This window comes from Tursiops truncatus, chromosome 15 (assembly GCF_011762595.2).
Source record: "Tursiops truncatus isolate mTurTru1 chromosome 15, mTurTru1.mat.Y, whole genome shotgun sequence".
Lineage (NCBI taxonomy): Eukaryota > Metazoa > Chordata > Mammalia > Artiodactyla > Delphinidae > Tursiops > Tursiops truncatus.
The window spans coordinates 13,242,108-13,262,094 of record NC_047048.1 but is presented as its reverse complement, the minus strand read 5'-3'; the positions used below and the strand labels follow the sequence as shown (position 1 = coordinate 13,262,094).

Genomic DNA, 19,987 nt, shown 5'->3' with positions numbered 1-19,987 from the left:
AAAATATTAGTGAATATTACATTAAGAAAAAAAAAAAAACATCATGACCTAGTGGAATTTTTTCCAGGAATGCAAAGTTGGTACAATATTAGGAAATCCAATAGTCTAATACACAATATTAATAGATATGGGGAGAAAATAATCTATGATTATTTGTATAGATACAGAAAGTACTTTTAAAAACCTTCAAAAATTCAACTCCTCCTAATAAAACTAAAAAAAAAATAGGAATTGATGGATATTCTTAACATGGTAAAGAACTATACCATAGTTATAAAGCCAGCATTTTAATGGGGAAACACTAGAGGTACTTCTATTAAGCTCTATTACGGTCAGGAACAAGGCATGGGTGCCAACTTGTTCTCCTAATTCAACATTGTACTACAGGAATGAGGAAATGTAATCGACTACCAGGCAGACACCACCTTTAACCGAATCATCAACATTAACACCCCCAGGAATGAGACGAATAGATCCCATGTGCGTCCTCATAAGATGCCCTGAGATAAACACATCACTTTTGTAGCATTCCTGCACCACAGCATAGCCTGAATCTAATTCCAAAGAAACAGAAAAATCCAAATCGAGAGGCATTTTTCAAAATAACTGGACTGCAGCCTTCAAAACTGTTCCTGTCATGAAAGACAAATAAATACTGAAGGACCATTTCAAAACAAAAAATCACAACAATTGAATGTAATACCTGATCTAGGACTTTCTTCTTCTATAAAGGACTTATTGAGACAGTTGGTGAAATCCGAATAAGGTCTACAGATAGTAGATATGATAATATTATCATAGTGTACTGTGGTTATGTAAGAAAATGCCCTTGTTCTTAGGATACACACACTATTTAGAGGGAAAGGCGCATCACGTGTGCAACTTACTCTCCAATGGTTCAGAGAAAAATACGTGCATATAGAAAGATACAAATATTGTAAAATGTTGACATTTTTGTGGAATCAGGGTAAAGGGTAGGCAGAATGTTTCTGTACTATTCTTGCGACATTTTTGTAAGTCTGAAGTTATACAGAAACAAAAATTTAAAAATAAACAATAATGATCACAATAACAACCTCCTCTGATTCCCAAAGCCCTCAGCTGCAGCCCAACGACTCTTCTCCCCTTCACGATAAAATCTGTCAAGCCTAGTTAATTTGCTCTCTCCATTTCCTCCCTCACGTTCCTTCCTTAACCAACCCCAATCAGGGTTAAATACCTTCGTCAAGATGATCAATGAACTTCCTGTTGCCAAATCCACTGACCACTTCTGGCATCTCAGTACCAGTCACTGCTAGGGACCCCTCCTTCCTTCTAGAAGCACTCTCTTCCATGTCACTGCATTCTCCCGGATTTCTTCCTTCTTCATGAGCTGTTCCTTCTCCACATCTTTTGCTGAATTCCTCTCCTCTTTCAGGAGTGACATCTGAATTTTGGAGTGACACAGCGCTCAATGCTGTGCCCTAGCTGCATCTCTAGCTCTCCTTAATGATCTCAGCCTTGATGGCCGTCTCTATGCTGATGCTCCAGAGGTGTACCTCCAACTCCCACCTCTCTCCTGAGTTCCAGATTCATCAATCAGTCACCTCTTTGATATCTCCAAGTGAATGACCAAAAGTCAAGTCAAACTTAACATGTCCAGTGTAGAATTCTTAAATATCTCCCCAAATCTGTTTGTTTCCCTCATCCCAGTAAACAGCGCCACCTCCACCTATACATTTCTATCTGAAAACCTGGAGGTCTTCCTTGATCACCTCCAACAAAAATCTCTTTCTCCATCTCACTATGCTCACCTTAATTGGAATCACTATTACCTCCTACCTGAACGATCCTCCCAACTGGTCTCCTTGCTTTACTCTTGCTCTCTGCAGCCCATCCTCCAACAGCAAAAAGAATGACCCTTTAAAAATATAAACCAGATCATGACACTTCCCCGTATCAAATCCCCAGTGGCTTCCATTACTATCAACATGAGTTTCCTAGGGCTGTCGTAACAAAGTATCACAAATTGGATGGCTTCAAACAGGAGAAATTTATTCTCTCACGGTTTCGGAGGCCAGGAGTCTGAAATCATGGTATTTGGCAGGGCCGGGCTCTGAAGGCTTTAGGGAAGAATCCATCCTTGCCTTTTCAAAGCTTCTGGACATTGCTGACAATCCTTGGCGTCCCCTCTCTTCTAGGTGCATGACTCCAATCTCTGCTCGTGTCTTCCCACAGCCTCCTTCCCTCTGTGTCTGTCTGCATCTCTGTGTCCTCCTCTCCTTCTGAGGACACCAGTGATCCTGGATTTAGGGCACACCCTAATCTAGTATGACCTCATTCTAACTAATTTCATTTGCAAAGACCCTATCTCCACGTTAGGTCACCTTCTAAGATTCCAGACAGAATTTCAACCCAATATGCCACTTTTAATCCCACTGGAATAAATCCCAAATTCTTTATCGCTGCTCATGATCCTGCACAATCCGGTTCCTACCTACCTCTCCATCCTCCTTAAATCGTTTGCCAGTATATCTTATCAGTTCCTAAATAAAGCCAAGCCCGTTCCAAACTCAGGACCTTTCTGAGGACCGTTCCTTCTTCAGGAGAGTTTTTCTGCCAGATGTTTACATCACTGGATTCATCCTCATCTCCTCTACTTTCTCAGTGGACCTTCTTTAACGTACACCCTCGTTTCCAGCTACTCCACAGATTAGCACCCTGTTTATTTACTTCAACGTACTTGTCACAACCTGTAATGATCTCGTGTTTGCTTTTTCCCAGTTTATTACATCTCCCATTACCGTCTCCGCGTCCAACGCAGTACCTGTTAGATGGGAGCTATTCAACGAGTATTTGCTGAGTTAATGAAGAAATTCAAATGCGTACAGGAACTGCATCATACACATCTGTTAGAACTCCTACAGCACCTGCCCCAGGCTACCTTCACAGCCCTTGAAAATGTGGGTTGAAATCAACGAACTGATAAATGCCATCCGTTTTCTCCATGCCACAGCGTGTACTTACACAAGAATTCTCAGTGGCTCCAATTCTGCCACCAGGGTTGCAAATAGTAAGAATTACGTGTCTAGCATAGCACAGTCCCAGACTCATCGAACTGCCAGCTACCAGAAACTGCCTAAGCATTCCCATGTGCGAAGCGGAACTGCATCCACCATGACGATAAGCCATGGCTGATTTAACTTCTTCAAGGTTATGTTATGTAACAGGACTGTGCTCCTAAAAAATTTGTAGCCACACAACACTGGAGAGTTACGGAGAGCTCAACAGTGCTATCAGGGGTCAAGTATACAGCAAGTGCTACCCACGGAGGCATATCACATTACTTCATCATCACGACATGTGCCGTTAAAGGAAGTGTCCAGGGATAATAATTTGCAGTACATCTACTCGAAGCAATTTTGTACTTATTTATTCAATTGAATTCTTTATGTTATTCATAATGAAATGAAACACAAACAGCATTGGTTCCGTCACGTCTTCCTTTGCTTTCATTTGGTTTACTGCTTACGACTATTTTTATGCAAATGAGGTTATGATAACATTAAACATTTTCTACTGATTTTGCAAGAACAAATATGTTCTCTCCATATGCCACAGTCTCCTTTTTGCTGCATCCATCCTCAAAGTTCTGTTGAGTGATCAGAATTTCTTCTAAATTAACTCTGAGGACATTCCATCTGTAATATTGGTGAGCCTGTCTCCATTTGCAATACTCGTGAAACACTCCCATTAATACCTGAATCTAGCCCATTTGCCCATTCCCTTATTCGTCCCTCCAGCTCACTGTAAATCTCACCTTGTTACAAAGCGTTGTGGCACCTCCCTGCTGCCAGTTCGGGGGATGTTTACTTGACTCACAGAGCAAAAACAACGAACTCCACACATAAAAAAGTGTTGTGACTGCAGAGACGTTTGTTCTATTGATTATACTCAGGACTGAGAAACAAATGTTTTCAGGAAAGTATTTCAAATAAGTAACCACTGGACCCACCAGAGTGGAATTAGGCAGGTTGCCTAAGAGGGACTCTCGTAGGCTAGCTTGGGCTTTCTTGCAAGGGTGTGTGTGTCTGTCTGTGTCTGTCTGTGTGTGTGTGTGTGTGCGTGCGTGTGTGTGTGTGTGTGTGTGTGTGTGAGAGAGAGAGAGAGAGAGAGAGAGAGAGAGTTTATTTTATCTCAAAGTGCACTGATAGAGTGAGAGACACAGTAACTGGGCAGACAGGAAAAATCCTCTAGAAACATACACACTGCAGGTTCAAAGTCTGGAGTCCCCAGTAACAGCCATCAGGGGAATTTCTGAGAATGACACGAGGTGAGATGTTCTCCTACAGTTCTCCAGTGCCAACAATCCTCACATAAAGTAATCAAAGGGTTATAGAAGCAAGAACCACCGCTGCTGTAAATTGTTTTGATTCAAGGTTATAAATCAAGAATTCCATTTCCCATAGTCACATCTACATCTGAGGAAAGTAAATCTGGAATTCAATGACCCTGCGGGTTGCAAACAGACCGCAGAGCAGATCCATTCACGTAGACAGGACAAGGTTCACATTGGTTTCTACCCACTGATTCCAAGTTCCCCATGCAAGAAATTGAAGCTTGTCCAGAAAGCTCTCTAGAACAGAAAGAAGGGGAATCTTTTCTGCAGCCTCACACTAACGCATTTAGGTGCTAATCTTTTCAGGGCCCAATAAAAGATTAAATTAACTTTGCCAATTCATAAATTGGGGACAGCCAGGCTGGCACTACCTCTGGGAGATGTGGGAATCCTTTCTTAAAAATTAGCTAAGTCTTCGACCCCCATCATATTAATGACACCCCTCGTAGTGCAAATAGCATCTCCGCTTCATATCTATCTTTCTACTCTGTATCTCTACGTTTGAAACACTGCCGAGAGTTTCAACCATTTTATGGGGTATAATGAATTTCTAAAAGGAAAATCATTCAAAATGAGGCTGATTTCTATTCATTTTCATTCACTAAATAAACAGATGCACTCAAGGATATGGGATGGAAAGGAACAAGCAGAGATGGAACGGACACAAGGTAAATCAACAAGGAACAGGAACTTCTCAAGCACGGGAACCCCTGCCCTGTTCCGCCCCTCATTTTCTCTTCCATCTACTTCCACAGAATCTCAGAAAATGGTAGGGCCCTAGGATGTTCCAAATTTAAAAATAAGAATCACTCAGGGATCTTGTGAAATAGTGTAGATTTACCAGTCTACTAGCTCTGTAGCTAGGCCAAGACTTGACATTTTTAACCAGCAGCCTTGGTGATTCAAATGCAAAGACCACACTTCCTGAAACATGAAGGCCCACAGGTTCTCAATGTTTTGAGACACTGGAGTTACCTGAAGTTCCTATTAATGAGAAATTAATACTGATGCTTGAGCCCCGCTCCCAGGGATTCTGATTTAATTACAGTAGGCCCTCCGTACCCATGGGTTCTACATCCATGCATACACTCTGGGGTGAAGTCTGGGCTCCCAAAGATAAAAGCTTCCCAGGTGATGTCAGTGCCCGGTGAAGGCTGAGAACCTATGTCAGGCTTTCCCAAGAACCACCTGTGTGGAGAGACCAGGGGTCTTTTTTTTTTTTTTTTTTTTTGCGGTACGCGGGCCTCTCACTCCTGTGGCCTCTCCCGTTGCGGAGCACAGGCTCCGGACGTGCAGGCTCAGCGGCCATGGCTCACGGGCCCAGCCGCTCCGCCGCATGTGGGATCCTCCCGGACCGGGGCACGAACCCGTGTCCCCTGCATCGGCAGGCGGACTCTCAACCACTGCGCCACCAGGGAAGCCCAGACCAGGGGGTCTTTAAGCAAGTAGGGTTGCAGGCCCTATACAAGCTTCCACATGTCACTCTTGCAACTTCTGACACTTTTACCCCAAGAACATTCCAGACTCCTATCTGAATCACCATATTTATTCTAAGATTTCCATCTTTTCATAACAGGCAGGAAATGATGAAAATGGAGTCATTTGATGCCCAGACCCCAGCACAACCTGGAGGATGAGACAGCGCTTCCTCTTCCCTCTCTCAGCTGCACCCCCTACTCCCAACCTCTACCCCTCACCAAAGGTTGGCTTCTGAGGCCCAGTCATGCTCCACAGAAAGTCTCAGAAATCAAAACTCCACTGAGGACATAGGCTTTCTCCAGCCAAGGCCACAGCTGAACAATGCCCACTCTTGCAAAACTCTCCTTACTACCTTAGAGGTTCTCAACAGAGGGAATTAATTCATAGAAAGCAGCCTGGACTTCAGACCAGGAACACTGCATACGGCCCAGCCACCTACATTTTGAAACAAGTTCCAAAGACCTCCCTTTGAGAAACACTTTAAAATATGGTTTTTTAAATATTCAGCCCTTTCCATCAAAAAGACGATTTTAATGTGTGAGGAAAATAATCATTTCAATTGGTGAAAAAGTAAGAATACACATTACACTGTGTTTTTGGTCTGACGACTATGGAGTACGGCAGACTAGAAGCAGGGGGCAGCTGTCCCATCCCACCAGCCTTTACAAAGTCTCCTGTGCCCTCAGGACACCCGGCTGGACTTCCTCAATATGGAAGCCGTGGTGAATCCCAAAGGTGAGCCTCCTGATCTGTCCTGGAAGAGCCTTAGGAAGCGAACGTTCCTTCCCAGGCGCTCACCACAGCCCGGTGTCTGTCTCAGGCCGGTCCCCTGGAATTCTGTGCTGACCTGGGGACAAGGGAATGCCCATTACCTTAGACTTGAGTTTCCCATATTGGAGTGAAGCACACAGTTGTACCCACCTTTCATCCGGGTAGATACTTTCCTGAAGATTCTGTCATTAAATCTTGCACGGTATTTTAAGGATAAGGGGTGTGTACGGTAAAGGAGCTTTCACAAAATCATCATAGCTAACATGTATTGACCAGATATCATTAATTCATGAGAAGGTCTCAGAGTAGTGCCTGGTATATTAGTCTCTGCGGGTCACATGGAATAATCGATTTACTCTTCACAACAATTCTATGAAGTCGATATCACCATTTCACATATGAGGAAACTGAGGCACAGAAAGGTTAAATAACTTGCCCAAGGTCGCAGAGCTTGTAAGAGGCAAAGCTGGGATTATAACTCAGTCATATTTCCAAGTCTGTGCACTTGACCTCCATGAAAAATTCTCTTATTAAGGCTTTTAAGTGACCCAGACACGCTTTTCATACCTAGGGAACCCATGAAAGTGGGATGAACATTCAACTACAAACACTTCAGGAATTATCACCCTCACATATTGAAAGACAGGGCACCCCACCCCCGACCCCATGTGGATTTCCCATCACTCTCCCACCCCCCCAGCCAGGTGAGGACAAGCCCTAAGCAAAGACGTTCTCCCTGGTTACGCCTCTAGGGAAAATCAACTTGATGGTAAGACATTTCCTGAACCTAATAATATTACAGTATTTATTTTTACTGAGCTTTACCCACCCCCCAAAATACCGTATCTTTTAAACAGGATTTCAACTATATTACACTATATACTAGGAAGTCTTAATAGGCAAGGGTTATTAATCAAATTCAGGATACTGCCCCTTTGGTAGTGGAATTTTGGTAGAGTTGGAAGGGGTAAAAGGGAACAAGAGAAGAAAGCGTAGGAAGTAAACACACACAAGTACACAGACATGCATGTGCACACAAAAACACTTGCATATGCATGTACACAAACACGCAGGCGTGCACGCATGCACACACACTCACTTCCCCAAAGGAACTGTCCCGTCTCTAAGACTCAAAATTGTTTTGCCTTCTAATGATACCAGCACGGAGTAGAAAGTTCCGTCCCACAGATACAGATGGGGAGGCAGAGGCACCTATGTGTGTGGGTATGTGCACAGGCCTCAGAGACACCCACACAGCTGGGTTCGAATCTGAGTTCCCTCACTGCCTGACTGTGTGACCTCAGGCAGGTTGGTTCACCCCTCCCAATGCCCCTTCCCTCATTTATAAAACAAAGACGGTCACAGCTACTTCGGAGAGTGGTTAAATTTAAAAGAGATCAATAAAACATGCGGCACAGTGACAAAAACATAAAAGGCAGTCAATAAAAGGGAATAATTATTGTGGTTAGTGGTTCAAAGACATTCCTAATCAGGCAACTACTTATTATTTCAACCAACAAGGATTTGTTGGATGGCTACCCACTGTGTCCACATCTATAAAAGAGAAAGTTTAACATAGGGTTCCTGACCTTCTTTAAGGTGCTTTCACTCTAGTTGCAGACCAGCCTGTAAGACGCAGCATACCCATCATCAAAAGAATGACTCCGAAAAAACAAAAAGGCCAGTCACAGCTATAATTATCAAATGTGTCCTTTTCACATGGGATGGAAAACTTGAGTTGGGTCTTGACCAATGAGTAGATGCATTCCACTAAATGATAACACCGTAACTCACATACACACAGACTCAAAAGACCCACTGGACTTGGATGACTGCACATCTCTGCAGTCGGGCCAGACATCATTCCTGACCTCCAGACCCAAATATACAATTGTCTGCTAGATGTGACGTGAAGACGGTCCAGAGACATCTCACACTATATGTGTCCAAAGCAGGCACTGTTGGACTACGGCAGCTTAGAATTGGTGGCAATAAAGAAAAGAGGAGTCTTTGTGAGTGAAGCAAAATGAATTCCAAAGAAACCTGACATCTGGATTTATAAGCAGGAGGCCAAAGGAGAAACTGAAGGTATCAGCAGTAGAAACTGCCCATAAATTACCTGCATGGCCTGGGAGGAGAAAGCAAGCCATAAAATGTATGCAGGGATCTCAGCTGTGGCTTTAACAAGCTCAGACAGGTTTCTGTGCTGCTAGGTGGCCCCTCCCCCATATTATAAGTGGGCAGGCAGATAATTAATATGCCACAAATGATATAGAATGGGATATCTTGGCAAGGAAAAGGAGTGGCGGTTAATAAAGCCTTGTCTGGCTTCTGGTGTCTGCAAACGTCACCTCCTCACCGGCACACACATAGTCAAATAATGAATAAAGCCAGACAGATTAATCTCATGGTTCCCTCAAGAAAGCCATAACTATGGGGAACCCTGGACAAGCAGCATTGCTACCCCCTTGCCCCCACCTCCCTGCAAAACAGGAACCTCTCTGCAGGATTCTCTCCTGGTTAATGAAATCACTTCCACTCTGTCTCCCAAGCTAGAAACTTCTGATTGTACCCAGTTCCCCCGTATCCAATTAACTGACTCATCTCACTGATTCTTAGAAAGTTTTCCCTGAATCGAGCCCTTCCACTCCATCCCTACTCAGTCCTTGGTTTTTTACAGAGAAATCACTTCCGTGAAAGGAATAGGATAATTATAAAACACTCACTGTATTATCAAGTCTTTCTCTTCTGTCAAGCAATGCCTAGCAAATGGTTGGCGCTCAACAGGTGTTGAGTGGGAAAAGAAGAGATTTTATTTAGCCATCCTGCTCCCAGCCTCCAATGCCCCTAACCTTTCTCCACATTCTTGTCACAGTTAAACATGATTTTTTTTTAAGAAATTACCACAAAAATACAATCTTGACTCAAGTCCTTCATTGGCATCCAATGACAACGACGAACATCACCACCTAACACAGCAGTGGCACATAAGGTGCTTCAGAACCTGCCTCCCCTTTCCCTCCAACCTCTTCTTCCCAAGATTCACTCTGGAGACCCTATGACTCAACCCAAAGTTTCTGTGCTGTTCCCCCAGCCCTGAAATCCAAGAACTATCCCAGTCCTCTTGCACATGCTGTTCACTCTCTCCAATGTTCTGTCTTCACCATTAAGATCAAGGTCACCTCTGTGCTGCCCTCTGACTCTCCCAGAAGTGCACATCCCCTTATCTTAGTTTCTAAGGTCCTCTGAAAACAAGTCAAAGGATTGCAAAGCCCCACCTGCCTCGCCCACTTGCTTTGATTTCTTAGGGGGCCAAGATGTGCCTGGTCCTCACCATGTCTTTAGCACAGTGTCTGGCAGACTGGGAACTTCAGTCAAAAATCATTTTCCATGATTTAAAAAAAAAGAAAGAAAGGAAAGAGAAGAAAATGAAAAAAAAAAAAACAGACCAAAGAAATAGCACAGAGTCTAGAAAATAAGCCCATTTATGTATAAAAAGTACAAAATGTATTCCATTTAACAGCTCCAAATAAGAGAAAGAGGAAGCATTATTTCCAAAATCATTTTGAAAAAGCTGCTTTGAAAAAAAAAAAAAGGACAGACATTTGAAACAAAAGATACATATCTTGTACCATATTCTAAAATAAGCTCTGGATGGATGGGAGTGATGGAAAAGGAACACAAAACAGAGTAGAATATTTATAAGTACTCTTTCTCTGCTTTAAAGCAGTGGAGAAATGAAGATGGAAAGATTGACAGTTGGGGGTTCATACAAATTTAAAATATCTGTCCAGGGGAAGAAAAAAAAAATCACAGAATTAAAATAAAACAGAAAACATTTTGGAATCCATTTGCATGAAATGTGACCAACAAATGGTTAATCCCACTATTACCCCCCAATTCATTCATATTTATGAGAAACAACTCTGTCAAGAGTAGTGTAATAATAAACCAATAAGAATGAAAGCAACTTGAGGTTCTGTATAAAATTGCAATGACATTAGCCAATTTCAGTTCTCTAAACTTGAGAGAGCTTTTGGGCAGTGTCACAAGCAAGATCTTGCCCGTGGGGGGATAATTCTTCCTGGGCTTGGGCTGCATGGGGCGGAAAGAAAGTGCTCTGGCCCCAGACAGCTGCCTCCCTTCCTATCCCCTGGGCTCAGATATCAGAGGAGCAGCTTCTACAGGCAAGGCCCTTGCCCTTCTTTGGCGGCAAGGATGAATTTGCAACTCACCAAGGTTCATTTGGTACCTTTGGCTGTGGAGCCCAGAATGTATAACGCTACCTCTGGTTACCATGTATGACCTGTGGGCAAGCTCTCAAGTTCATCTTTAATTTCACCTTCAAATTCATCCTCCATATAGCTGCCAGAAAAATCTGAAAAGGCAGGGGTGGTCACATCATTCAACCCAGTTCTCCAACTCTTTCTCCTATTGTACTTTCACCCTTCTACCTTGCACTTAATTTTTTGGTGTCGATTTACATTTATGGCATAATTAAACTTTTATTTTATTAAAACAAAATACATACAGTCTTATCCCATTTCTGTACTCTCAATGTTTCTAAATAACAATCATTATGCTGCAATTCCTGATGTTTAAATTTTAGATATTTTCAATTGATTTTCTGTTTCTGACCATAAAGGTTTAATTTTCTTATACTACCCACACCTCTCATACACACTTTGCCTCTTCTTTCTTCCAACAGAGTTATACCATAATTTGTGGTTTAATATCTATTCAATATTTGTATCATGATATTGTTCACAGCTCAGCCACAGAATATATGGAATTGCAATTCCTTTCCTGAGGAACTTTTGGGTTTTTTCTGTGCTAATAATTGCTTTCCTTTTTCACAAGCTTTGTGTGTGTGTGTGTGTGTGTGCCCATCACTAATTCAGTTCCAAACTTTCTGAAAGAATCGTAAAAATTTTTTTTTGTTTGCAAAGACAACAAAAGCAAAAATAAATAAGGGAGACTAAATTCGTTTCTTCACAGCAAAGAAAACCATCAACAAAATGAAAAGACGACCTACTGAATGGGAGAAAGTATTTGCAAATCATAAATCTGATGAGATTAATATCTAAAATATATAAAGAATTAATATAACTCAACAGCAAAAAACCCCCATACAATCTGATTCAAAAATGGGCAGAGGATCTGAACAGACACTTTTCCAAAGAAGATATACAGATGGGCAACAGGCACATTCCATGCTCAACATCACTAATCATCAGGCAAATGTAAATAAAAAACAATGAGAGGGACTTCCCTGGTGGCGCAGTGGTTAAGAATCCGCCTGCCCATGCAGGGCACATGGGTTCAAGTCCTGCTCCGGGAAGATCCCACACTGAGCCCGTGTGCTACAACTACTGAGCCTGCGCTCTACAGCCCGTGAGCCGCAACTACTGAGCCCGTGCACTCCACAACAAGAGAAGCCACCGCAATGAGAAGCCCGCGCACCGCAACGAAGAGTAGCCCCTGCTCGCCGCAACTAGAGAAAGCCCGCGCGCAGCAATGAAGACCCAATGCAGCCAAAAAAGAGAGATATCACCTCACATCTGTTAGAATGGCTATTAACAAAAAGACTAGAAAAACAAGTGTTGGCGAGGATGTGGAGAAAAGGGAGCCTGTTGCACTGTTGCTAGATATGTAAATTGGTGCAGCCACTATGGAAATCAATGTGGAGGTTTCTCAAAAAATTAAAAATAGAACTACCATATGATCTAGCAATTCCACTTCTGGGTATTTATATAAAAAAACAACAAAAACAGCGCTTCCCTGGTGGCGCAGTGGTTGAGAGTCCGCCTGCCGATGCAGGGGACACGGGTTTGTGCCCCGGTCCGGGAAGATCCCACATGCTGCAGAGTGGCTGGGCCCGTGAGCCATGGCCGCTGAGCCTGCGCATCCAGAGCCTGTGCTCCGCAACGGGAGAGGCCACAACGGTGAGAGGCCCGCGTACCGCAAAAAAAAAAAAACAACAATAAAAACACTAATTCACAAAGATATATTCACCCTCCCCATGTTTACTGCAGCATTATTTACAATAGGCACAATATGGAAACAAACTACGTGTACACAAATGGATGAATGGATAAAGAGAATGTGATACATATAGATATGAGTCAGCCACAAAAAGAGTGAAATCTTGGGCTTCCCTGGTGGCGCAGTGGTTGAGAATCTGCCTGCTAATGCAGGGGACACGGGTTCGAGTCCTGGTCTGGGAAGATCCCACATGCCAAGGAGCAACTGTGCCCGTGAGCCGCAACTACTGAGCCTGCGCGTCTGGAGCCTGTGCTCCGCAACAAGAGAGGCCGCGATAGTGAGAGGCCCGCGCACCGCGATGAAGAGTGGCCCCCGCTTGCCACAACTAGAGAAAGCCCTCGCACAGAAACGAAGACCCAACACAGCCAGAAAAATAAATAAATAAACAAATGTGGGGTTTAAAAAAAAAAAATTTTAAAAAAAGTTTCTTAAAAAAAAAAAAAGAGTGAAATCTTGCCAATTGCAATGACATGAATAGACTTTGGGGGCATTATGCTAAGTGAAGGAAGTCAGAGAAACAAATACTGTAAGATCTCACAGACTCTTAAAAAACAAACCCAAGTTCATTGACAGAACAGATCACAGTTGCCAGAGGTGAGGAGGGGGTGGGGATGGATGAAGTGAGTCAACAGGTACAAACTCCGGTTATAAAATAAATCATGAGGATGTATTGTACAGCACGGTGGCTACATAACCTGGTATCAGTTTCAGGTATATAACATAATGATTCGATATTTGTATATATTTTGAAGTGATCACCACAATAATTTATTTATCTAAACTTTCATTGAACTATTTATTTCTATCTTATTCTTAACTTCCAAGACCTCTTGTTCATTCTCTGATTATCACTTCAACATAGCACTTGATTCTTATTTTGTGAATAAAACAAAACATTCCATGAACTAAGACATTAATGATAGCTTTAAAGTGTGTCTGTTTCCTCCAGATGCCTTTTCTGTTGTTCTTCTTCTGGTTGCTAAGGCCCTTTATAATAGAGATTCTCCTGAAATGTCTAGGAATTCTGGTTCTCCTTTCTTATTTTAGAGTAAGACTGCTCTGCGTAGATGGAAGAGCCTTACGAATGTTTAATGAGTAGAACCCAGACATTTCGGGGATGCGGGGACCTATCAGATCCATTGGCATTTCTCTGAGGTTGAATGGCTTCCTTAGAGTGGATTCTTCCAAATCTGGACGACAGGAGTGTGAAAGCTTGCAGAGGTAATGAGGCCAAGGGTGTCCCCACTTAGTACACAGCCCTATCTTCTGTCATCTTATGAACTAAAGCCCAGAGTTCACCTTCTCCAGGGAATAAACCTCCCATGTTCCACCAGGTAGGGAAGGGCAGCGTCTGGCTCTGTAAAGTTGAAGAAAGGATCTGGGGACACAGCTATAATCCTTCTATTCAAATCTACCTCCCAGCCATCAGAGGTACCCAGAACCTCCAATTCCTGAGTCTCTGGGGTTCTGAGGTGTGACTAGGCTATATTCTTCTGCCCTTCCCACCACTTCCCGTCATATGTAGAAGGTTGGGTCTCAGCCTCATCCAGTTTGCTATGTCAGTTACCATTCATCCATCCTCTTTCCATCTTCCAAAACTTTGTGGGTGTTTCTTCCCTGCTGTGGGAGCCTAACCTGTTTTTGTCCTAGGCTGTCATCCTCTGTAGTCCTTTACTATCATCTTAGTAAAGTTTCCGGAGGGACGAAATCTAAGTGGTGTATTCCAGCAGTCCCCAAACATTTTGGCACCAGGGACCGGTTTCCTGGAAGACAATTTTTCCATGGGCGCGGGGTTGTGGGGGGAAGGGGATGGTCCAGGCGGTAACGTGAGCGACGGGGAGCGGCAGATGAAGCTTCATTCACTCGTCCACCACTCACCTCCTGATGTGCGGCACGGTTCCTAACAGGCCACGGATCAGTACTGGTCCGCGGCCTGGGGGCTGGGGACCCCTGGTATATTCAAGCCACCATGCTACACTATAGAGCACCACAGAGCTGTGTATTCCTCCCTGGGCGTGCCATGTTTTCATCTGCATCCCCAGCTCTGATCTTGCTATTCCCCTTCCTACTTGTCTAAATGTGTCTCCTCTCTTTAATTTTCTAACCCTTAATGGGCCTTCAAGATCAAGCTTCTGCATCATCTCACGCAGGAAACCTTCCCAGATCCTCCCTGTACATACTGTGTATGTCTCTGGCCTGACATACCCACATAGACCACGATGTGCTGGATTGACCTGCTTGCACATCTGTCTCCCTCCCCCGACAAGAGTATGTAGGCAAGGACTACCTTAGCCAATGTTCTGCCTCTAGTGTGGGGAAAACCATCTGGTACATAACATGTGCTCACTGATATTGTTCAACTGACCCATTTCCACTAAGCTCCACGTTGGAAGCATCTTCATTCTCACAGGACTACAAAAATAACAGCTCTGTTTATTTGCCAACATCCAAATAAGAAAGGCTAATCAGAGAGCACCAGGAAATGAAAACAGCCAGATGTTTTTGAGAGCAAAAGTCCAGGAACACAAAATAGCTTCCAACAGGGGTGATGTATGTTTTCCTAGTGATTCCAAATGAATATATGCTTATTAGGCAGAGAGAGAGATTTAACAGTTTTCTCAGCTAATGCTGCAATTTTAAATTCATTTAAGGTAATTTTCCTTATCTTGAATCTATTTTTCTCAGTAACCAGGATACTTAACTGATTTGTACAAAATCCATTTGAAAAAGAAATAATCTACTCTAAGCAAGGGCACACTGCAAATGAAAGAAAGAGAGACACCACAAATCTAACAGAAGATGAAGCATCTGTTTGAAAAGCCAAGGAGGACTACTGCCTAGAAAATAGGATATTTTCCCCCAGCATCTTGATTTTCCCACCAATCTCTCTTCTTTCACAAAGAGAAAACAAATAATTCTTAAATCTGAGAGCACAGAACAAAGACCTCTCATAAACCAACCAAGACACAAGCAAACTGTTTCAAAGGTAAGAATCTCAAACAAAAATTGTAAGTTGAAACAATCACAGGATGTACTCTTTCACCTACCAGCTGGGAAAAGCATTATTTAAATGCTAGTACCCAGTTTGGGAAGGGTCTAGTAAAGTTCCAATAGGAGCAGAAACTTCTATAAACTTTCCGGAGGAAAATAGCGCTATATTTATCTAGGGCCTCCAAAAGTACTCCTACAATGTGATCTAAGGATTACACCTTTAGAAGTGTGGATTAAGAAAGTAAATATCAAATCAATATACATAAAGATTTGAGTGGGGAGATATCCATCCAAGTGTTATTTATAATAATGAAAATTTTAAAATAAATTTTTTATCAATTTTTATTTATAAAAATGAAAATTTATTTTATAAAAATTATAACTATTTATAATATTATAAATAGTTCATATTTATAATAATGAAAATCTGGAAATAATCTAGATTTCTAACAATGAAAATAATGATCATAACTAATACCATCAGAAAATGCTCATGAAATAATAAATGAAAAAGAGGATAAATGAAACACACCATATGCTCATAATCTGTATAGAAAATAGACTCAAAGACAAAATACTAGTATTTTACTAGTCACCACCTCTAGGTAATGAGATCATGTTGATTTTTTAATTTTTACTTAAAAATTTTTTGTATCACGGACCTTTCTCTATGCTTCTGTATTATTTTATAAAAATTAAAAATTCTTATTTAGCTCTATTTATTTTCATAATCAGTAGTACTATTTATTGATTATGGAGGAGACAAGATAAAAGCCCCTCCACTAGTTACAAGTAACACAAGAAAATGTCACAGACATGGGTCCACGCCCAGCCATCTGATAAAGCAAGCGCCTCTGAGTGACTGAATCAGAACTTACTTGGTGGGACGATAATCCGGAATGGAACGATCCAGTGAAATTTTTTCACTGAGGTAGGAATTGTAGCCATACTTCTCATGGGGTCCCTTGGCTTTCTCTTCTTCAGCCGGGGAAAGGGTAGCAGGAAGGCCCCCTTTGCCCCGCCCACCATAACCTTCAATGAGCCCAAGGGATTTAGATAAACCTAGAAAAAGGAGGGAGAGAAAAAGAATTATTTGAAAATCACCATACCAGGATATGCCACTCAGGCTCAGACATAGCTTCAGTGGAAATTTTAACATTACCTGTCACAGAAAAAATTATGTTCTCGATTTGCTGATATCAGACTATGTCCTGAACACATTTCAGTTGAGAGGAAGGTCAGAGCAACTGTGAGGTGTGGGGTGAAGGCTGGTCACCCATGAAGAGCCTCTCCCTCCTTTTGGGAAATGGGGTGGATGGCAGGGGCGGTCTATAAAAGGGAGAGACTGCCAAAAGCAGGGGACATGTGGACCAAGAAAGACACACAAAATGGGACAGAACTCGGGCTGTCATCCCTGCCTGATTTCCTTTCTTCATGATCAATTACCACAAGGCTAGATATTCCAGGAGGTGCGCAGTACAACACAGAAAAGGCAGCAATAAGGAACTTCCAGACTGCAGGTGTTTTTGCTTCATTTGAACAGAGAATAATATACAGATTGATTCTATCATGAGTTTAAAGTGTGTAACCATCTGCCACCGTTCTATACCTAATGGTTTTATTTAAATCTCATTTAAATGGCAAAAAGGAAATACAAAATGTTTGAGAATAAATCACAGAGAAGAAAAACCCATAAGGGTGATAACCGTGCCCAGAAGAGTAGAAGGCCTCGGTGACAAGCCTCATTGAGCAACTGCACGTTCCCAGGATGGTGGTAGCTTTATACCTATTGGTCCATTAAACGATAGACAGCTTGATGGGCAATTTTGAAATCCTACAGTTATGGGAGGTTTTACTTCTCGGCTTGAAAACTCTTGCTGTTAAGGGCTCTCATTCTCTTTTGCTATTTCAAATGCCCGAGCTACCCTGTTCACCGTCAGGCGTGTGCACACACACACCCCACTTCCTGCCACGGGCAGGAAGACCATGGACCAGAGATGTAAACAGCATCCTCAGCTTTCATGGAGGGCAGACCACAAAGCCTAGGAGGACCACAAACTCCCAGGAAGGCATCCTCAAGTAAGTCAAAGGCCAGTAAATCTGCTCCAGTCACAGGATGCTCCTCCACCCCATAATGGCGACACCTGTATTCCGTTTCCTGCTTCTCTGAAAATAAACATTTATTTTCTGTGATATAAAATCAAAAAGGAAAGGTTCAGCAAGCATCTCAGGATTGGTCTCCAGTGAACATCATTTTGCTACCTGGGAATCATTTCCACCGTCCATGGTGTTTTTCGGGAACCCTGACATCTTTTCTGCCCTCCACTAGCCCAACAGAGGAACCATCAACTGAGAACTGGATTACTCCAACACTTCCTGGTCACAGGAGGTGACCTGCTTCCTGGCCTTTAATCTCTCATGCCACATCACCGTGCACCAACCATTCCAATAACATCACCTTCACTGTGCTCCAAAATCTGTAAGGATGCATCCCAGGTCAAGTACAGACACCTGTGTTGGATTTTAAAATCACTCCCGATAGGACATTACTAGTGGGAACGCACAACGGTGCGGCTACTTTGGAAAATACTTTGGCAGTTCTTCAAAATGCTAAGCGTAGTTTTACCATCTGATCCAGCAGTTCCATTTTTTACCCTAGAGAAATGAAAAGATATGCCCACTTGAAAACTTGTACACAAATGTTCATAGAAGCATTATTCATATTAGCTGTGTCTATCAACGGATAAGTGAATAAAACAAAATGCGGTACATCCACGCAATGTGATATTATCTGGCAATAAAAAAAAACGATCTTTTTTAAAAAGTACAGATCTTCCTCAACTTACAAAAGAGTTACATCCCGATAAACCCATCATAAGTTGAAAATATCGTAAGTTGAAAATGCATTTAAAACATCTAACCTACCAAACATCACAGCTTAGCCTAGCCTCCCTTAAACATGCTCAGAACACTTACCTACAGTTGGGCAAACGCATTCTAACACAAAGCATGTTTTATAATAAAGAGTGTCGAATATCTCATGGAATGTATTGAATACTGTACTGAAAGTGTAAAACAGAATGGTTGCATGGGTACAAAATGGTTGTAAATGTGTTGGCGGTTTACCTTCACGTTACGTGACTGACTGGGCGCTGTGGCTCGCTGCCACTGCCCAGCATCATAAGACAGCACCGTACTGCATATTGCTGGCTCAGGAAAAGATCAAAATTCAAAGTATGGTTTCTACTGAATGCTTATCACTTTTGTACCATCATAAAGTCAAAAAACTCATAAATCGAACCACTGTAAGTCAGAGACTGTCCGTAGTGATATATACAACATGAGTGAACCTTGAAAACATGCCAAAGAAATAATGCTGGACGGGAAAGACCACATACAGTATGGTTCTGTTTACCTGAAATGCACAGAATAGGCACATCTATAGAGATAGAAAGTAGATCTGTATCTGCTTAGGGTGGTGGGTATTTGGGGAGGGAATGGGGAGTGACTGCTAACGTGTATCGAGTGTCTTTTTTGGGTGATGGAAATGTTCCGGAAATAGAGTGTGGTGATGTTTGCACAACTTTGTGAATAAACTAAAAGCCACTAAATTGTACACGTTCAGTGGATGAATGATATCATGTGAAAAAAATCTCAATAAAGCTATTTTTAAAAACCCACTGATGATAGACAATTCTATTTCCAGCAAGATGGAAGGCTAAAACAACAGGAAAACTTTCCAATAAACTACCTAGAAATTCTGAATGAAAACTTTTTTAATACTGTAAATGCATAGCTGAGCTTGCAATAAGTTAAAGGAAACACCCAGAGGTAAGTTATAATCAGAGCTGAGACTATCTGCTGGGATGGGGTGAAGGATGCATTGCTCATTAACTAAAGGCTGGCGTTTTGGAGCTCAAACGTGCACAGAATACGAGACCTTTTGTACGCCTTAAATGTTTCATAATTTCTAGTTATGAAGGTACTGAGTTGATCAGTGGCCCCCTGTCTACCCTGAACCTATGAGTATGACCTTATTTGGAAATAGGGGTTTTGTATATGTAATCAAATTAATATAACTGGTGTACTCATATGAGAAAAATTTAGAGATAGAAACACAGATACACAGAGAGAAGAAGGTCATTTGACAACAGATATTGAAGGATACAACTGCAAGCCAAGCAATGCCCAGGATTGCTAACAACTCCCAGAAGCCAGGAAAAGGAAAGGGAGGATTACTTCCCAGACCCTTCAGAGAAAGCATGGCTCGGCCAACATCTCGATTTCAGAATTCTAGCCTCAAACTGCGAGAGAAAAAATTTC

General features: G+C 42.3%; 1 protein-coding gene across 3 annotated transcripts in view; it reads right to left on the bottom strand.

The window, feature by feature from the left end:
• GALNT17 (polypeptide N-acetylgalactosaminyltransferase 17) overlaps window positions 1–19,987 on the bottom strand; it is a 443,347-nt gene that overhangs the window by 251,730 nt on the left and 171,630 nt on the right. For all 3 annotated transcript variants that reach the window (XM_073792034.1, XM_033839681.2, XM_073792035.1), the window contains one exon: window positions 16,543–16,726. In XM_073792034.1, coding sequence (XP_073648135.1) covers window positions 16,543–16,726 — 184 coding nt within the window. The remainder of the gene's footprint in view (window positions 1–16,542; window positions 16,727–19,987) is intronic.